The sequence below is a fragment of the Sinocyclocheilus anshuiensis genome, unplaced genomic scaffold (assembly GCF_001515605.1).
Source record: "Sinocyclocheilus anshuiensis isolate Anshui unplaced genomic scaffold, SAMN03320099.WGS_v1.1 scaffold1514, whole genome shotgun sequence".
NCBI lineage: Eukaryota > Metazoa > Chordata > Actinopteri > Cypriniformes > Cyprinidae > Sinocyclocheilus > Sinocyclocheilus anshuiensis.
Genome location: NW_015546148.1, coordinates 72,839 through 78,532, shown reverse-complemented (window position 1 = coordinate 78,532; position 5,694 = coordinate 72,839). Strand labels below are relative to the sequence as shown.

The 5,694-nt window shown below is 34.4% G+C and overlaps 1 protein-coding gene across 1 annotated transcript in view; it reads left to right on the top strand.

Annotated features, from left to right (window-relative positions):
* Positions 1-4,875, top strand: part of LOC107701241 (SH3 domain-containing protein 19) — a 13,008-nt gene extending 8,133 nt beyond the window's left edge. Inside the window, exons 8-14 of the mRNA XM_016503204.1 lie at positions 90-425; positions 1,107-1,174; positions 1,274-1,329; positions 1,410-1,574; positions 2,842-3,047; positions 3,235-3,314; positions 4,574-4,875. Of these exons, the coding sequence (XP_016358690.1) occupies positions 90-425; positions 1,107-1,174; positions 1,274-1,329; positions 1,410-1,574; positions 2,842-3,047; positions 3,235-3,314; positions 4,574-4,690 (1,028 nt within the window). The 3' untranslated portion in view covers positions 4,691-4,875. The remainder of the gene's footprint in view (positions 1-89; positions 426-1,106; positions 1,175-1,273; positions 1,330-1,409; positions 1,575-2,841; positions 3,048-3,234; positions 3,315-4,573) is intronic.
* The last annotated feature ends 819 nt before the right edge of the window (positions 4,876-5,694 follow it).

Here is a 5,694-nt window from a genome sequence, read left to right as displayed (position 1 = left end):
TTTCACAGACACATTCTGGGGACACCAGAGACTTATATTACATATTGTAAAAATGGGCATAATATGTCTCCTTTAATTTTTTCCTGTAGTTCGTAGGCACTCCAAACCCCCGCGGCCCTCACTGCCCCTCAAACACATGCCTGAAGTGGACTGGTCTAATACAAATGCCGGTGCTCAGCCTCGAGAGGCTCTGCGCGAACAGTGTGGTGTCCAGACGGACTTCGATGACATCATCGATGACATCTCTCCCATAGGCCCCGCCCCCACTGTCACCACTTCCACCCAGATCAACCTCGATTCCGCAGGCAACCCGATGAAAGAGGAGCCGAGTGTTCGTCCCAGACCTCGGCCGCGCTCCAGAGTCGCCCTACGACCCAACGAGGACGTTCTGGACCAGCCACAAAAATATGTCATTGTATATCAGTGTTACTATAATGTAATAATAATAATTAGAATTATTTTTATTTGTATTGTTACTAAATTAGAATATTCGACAAAATTCTAAAGGGTCGTATGGCGACTCTGGAGCAAAGGTCTGGGACGAACGCTGGGCTCCTCTAATATTTCACTGTTAAATGAAATATAAGAAGAAGTCAATTTTACAGTACAAATATAAAATTACATAATATTTATGGCTGTGTTAATTTCTTTATTTTCAAGCATTTAATTATGAAGCTTTTATTTTGGTTTAAAGCCGCAAGGATCCATTAAAGCTTCTCTTTTGTGCATAACAGCCGGTTTATACATATTTCTCATTACGAGTTTGTGAAGGTATTTGGCGCATGTTATTGCACGTTATACTGTAAGTGACTCAAACTCAGAGCAAATGCAGAGATAAGATCATTTGAAGCAGCATTTACTGTGAACTGAGACTCTGAAAACACTGGAGCGTTTTGTGTGTAAATGAACACAGTGCCGCGCTTCACTATGAAACGCATCACATTTATTAATTTAATTAAATCACAGTCTTTGTGATTTGATCATCACAAGTCATGTCATAATTTCGGTTAATCATGCAGCCTTAATTGCTGCTAATTGTCTCAATCAAAACTTAATTTTGCACAGTTTAATGTAAATGTTTAATGAGTGTCTGTGTTTTTATGTAGGTCCGTCGGTCCCCAAACACTCCCGTCCACCTCCACCTGTGCTCAGAAAGACACCGTCCACCTCACAGGTGAGTTATACCTGCTTTATAAACCACCTTTATCATGAAGTTTGCCTATTAGAATGAGTGTTTAATGTTGATGATGATGGTGTGTGTGTGTGTGTTCAGGCCACGGTGGATGTTTTCAGAGCTCCTGACGCCTCCATTCCTTCTCTTCCTCCGAGGTACTGCAGCGTTTTTTCTCCAAAATTAGGTGTCTGTTTTGTTTTTTTCCCATCTCTCATTCTTTCTCTTTGTGTCTCAGACCCAGTGGCAGCAAACTCCTCCCACTCCGCCCTCCTCCAATCAAAGTGGCCAAACTTCCAGGCTCCTCCTCCTCCCCTGCTGTGACCAATCAGCTGCCAGGCAGCAGGGTGCCACCCTCCCTCCCCGCCCCAAACCAGGACATCCGCTTTACAAGCGCTATTCTGTGAGTCTTCATACATACATAGCGTATTTGAGAAGAACACCAGGAAAATGTCCTGTGTGTTATTTAAGGGTTAAGATTTTCATAATTTTCTGACCATCCTGTCATTATAAACCTGTATGACTTTCTTTTTTAAACTGAAACTGAAATAAAAATAAAATGACTATATCAAAATATAAAAAAATTAAATTACTAAAAATAAAATTTGGAATATTAATAAATACTATATTAGTATAACAGTTCTTAGTATGAAGTTTAAGTTCTTAAGTCTTCTAATTTCTTTTCTTGTTGCTGTTTGTTCAAATATAAAACGACACCTTTAGACATGCCTTTGGCCAACTGTCTTTGGTTCTCGCATGTCATGTGACCAATTATGATGCTGCAATTAAAAAAAAAAAAGTTCCAGCAGGTGTGATTTTCAGTGAACTCTGTTTCTTAAACAAAGCCTCATATGCTCTTGCATGAATTTAGTGCACAGGTCATATGTAACGGTCCATCTGTGTGATTGTATAAATCACCATGCACTTTTGAAAACAGCAGCTCGCACATTATACCTAACATCTTTGAGCTGCACAGAAGAGAGAGGGTGAGAAAATGATGACGGGATGTTTATTTATGAGTGAACTGCCCCTTTAAATGTTATTTCAGTTGAATGTGAGAAAAAATCCCAGGAGGTCTATAAATAAAACAGCCATGTAAACAGCAGCTGCTTTGTGTGTTTGTGCATTAGTGCAAAGTTCTTCAAGGAGATGCAGAGCTGGAGAATACCAGCAAAGAGCAAGAGAACGCACCTGAGGAAACGTATTTGCATGTCAGTGTACACATACACACACACTCACACTCACACACACACACATACTTGGTATATATTTAAGAAAATTGTTATGTTTATATATTAAATATATTTTTTATATATTATAAAATATAATCATATAAATGTAAATATTTTCAAAATATACTGTGTGTGTATTTATATATACATAATAAATAAACACAGTACACAGTACATATAATATGTAAACATAAATAATATAACAAAGAGTGAAAAATTGAAGGGGGTCTGAATACTTTCCGTACCCACTGTATATATATATAAAATATGTTATTTAGGTATACATATGAAAGGTTAAACATTTGTCTATGGAAATTAGGTTTTAGTCATGGAAATTCATTGGTCATTAAAAACAATGTCAGTCACAAATTTCACAAAACTGATGCCAGTAAAACTAGCATAATTCCTAACAATCAGCTCCTGTGTTGCTCTGTCCAGGTGCGTCGTGGCTCGTTTTGCATTCGAGGGGGAGGAGGGGGAGCTGTCCTTCACTGAGGGTGATGTCATCACTCTAATGGAATATGTAAATGAGGAGTGGGGGCGTGGCCTCCTGAACGGACAGCCGGGAATCTTCCCCCTCAGCTTCATCCAGGCTATAGAGGAAACTGAAGCGTTGCCAAGGAAACAGGCTCTGGAATCTCCTGGTAAATAAACATTCTCCCTCTGAATATTCATTAACCACGGACCAATCAGCAGTGAGCGTGACCGAGACTGGCCAGTGTTTTATGTTATGGCTCATAATGTCAGTCTACACTGTATTTTTATTATGCTCATAGATATATCATGCATCTGTAGACTGTATTGATTGACAGGCCGTCTCTTTCTCTCCAGCGCCCCCTGCAGGAGCGAGAATCAGAGGACGAGCACTTTATGATTTCACTCCCGAGTGTGAGGACGAGCTCTGTCTGAAGGTCTGTGGGAGATTCACTGTGGCACAGTCATGAAAACCTGGAAATCTATAGGAATTTAATAAATCCTGATTTCCAGGCCTGGGAAATTCATGGAAAAAAATCATAAAAATATGGTGCCTACCAACAAATAAATAAATAAACATAATAATTTTATTAAATATATATTTTATATATTTATAAGATTAAGATATATTTGAAGGAATAAATAAATAAATATATATATGTGTGTGTGTGTGTGTGTGTGAAGAGTTCATATGCAAAAACATAACTCAAAATCATGTTTTTTTGTCCTGCATTCCAATTAATATCAATCAATGAAGAGTTCATTTGATAACTCAGTTTTTAAAAATGTTCAAAAATCTTTTTTTAAATTTTTTATCCTGCATTCTAATTGATATCAATCAAACTGCAGTTGGGTTGTTTTGATTAAATAATAACTAAAAAAAAAGAAATACAGCTAACACAATAAAAACACGGATTTAAGAAAATTTATAAAAACGTTATCTGTTTTTGCAATTAAACGCCTCATAAATATATATATATATTTTATTAAATAATAAAAACAATTAAATATTGTAATTATATGTGCATACAGTATATAGTTAATATGTATATATACACACAATAAAATATTAAAATTATTTTAGTTAATATCTAAAACGATATTAATATATATAAAATATGGAATTCTAAAACAATTCAATATTGTAAATATATTGTAATTATATTTATCTGTTGTAATTATATATATATATATAACTAATGATTTGTTAATATGTTAAATTAGGTCATATATTGTCTATTTGTTTTCATTTTAATTTTGTTATTTTTTTGTTTGTTTTATTACTTCTTGTTTATTTATCTATATAGTTTTTAATAAGTTGTAGTATCTGTTTATTTAGTTTTACTTATTTTAGTAACAAAAATTAGAAATGTAGTTAATAAAATATACAATTAGTATAAAATAAATCAAATGTAAAATTAAAATTTCTACTGTATATATATATATATATATATATATATGTGTGTGTATTATATAAGAATTATAATATAATTATTAAATATAAATATTATTAAAAATATAATTTATATATTCAAATATAATGATTGATTAATTAATTAATATTTTATCATATAACAAATAAGTGATATTTAATAATACTAATTTAAATACAATGTTTTTAAATATTTGGTTAAATATGGGTTTTATGTCATGGAAATTAATTGGTCTAAACGTGTGTGTGTTTGTGTGTGTGCAGGCAGGAGATGTGGTGTGTGGTTTGGAGGACATGGATGCTGAGTGGTTCCTCGGAGAATCCGGAGGGAAACGTGGCATCATTCCCAAAAACTACATCCAAGTGCTGCTGGACCCCTGAACACACGGGCCGTCCTGTCATGTGCCTGATGAGTGTTTCTGCATTTGCCTTAATTAGATGTAATACAGTTAAACGAGGTTAGTGAGGGGATCTCCTGTACTGTACTGACGTGTGTGTATGTGGCCAGATGAACTTGTTTACAGTTTTAACCCACATTAAACTGATCAGTTATTAAGCATTGTTCTGTCTTTTCTTTTATCAAGTCAAGCTTTCCTTCGAGCACAGCAGTTTTTTGACTCTTTCTGTACATTCAGTTACAGGATTCTAGACAGTCAGTTTCCATTTTTCCACCCTTTTTAAACAGATTTACATGACCAGGAATTCATTATTTACTGGATAAGGATTCATAAAAATATTTTTTTACTCACAATTTCAACATGATAAAATATTGTAGAGCTTGGAATAACTAGTAAAATGTATATTAATTATAAAAGTGGCCAAAGTTTGTGGTCGGTAAGACTTTTAATGTTTTTGAAGTCTCTTCTCTGCTCACCGAGGCTGCATTTATTTGATCAAAAATACAGTAAAAAATGTGAAATTTGATGGAAGTCCCTTCTGCGCACCAAGGCTGCATTTATTTGATTGGAAATACTGCAAAATTGTGAAATATTATTTCAATTTAAAATAGCTGTTTTCTATGTGAAAAATGTATCTGTTAGACTGTAATGTATTTCTGTGATGCGCAGCTGTATTTTCAGCATCATTACTCCAGTCTTCAGTGTCACATGATCTTCAGAAATCATTCTAATATGCTGATTTGCTGCTCAAGAAACATTTCTGATTATCATCAATGTTGAAAACCATGAAGCATTTTCAGGATTCACAGATGAATAGAAAGAAATAGAAATCTTTTGCAACATTATAAATGTCTTTACTGTCAATTTCATCAATGTTATGCGTCCCTGATGAACAAAAAAAATTCTTACTGACCCCAAATTTATGTACAGTACAGTACAGTACATGACCGATGACTTATCTTGGTTATCCACCATAGACAGCTGCTG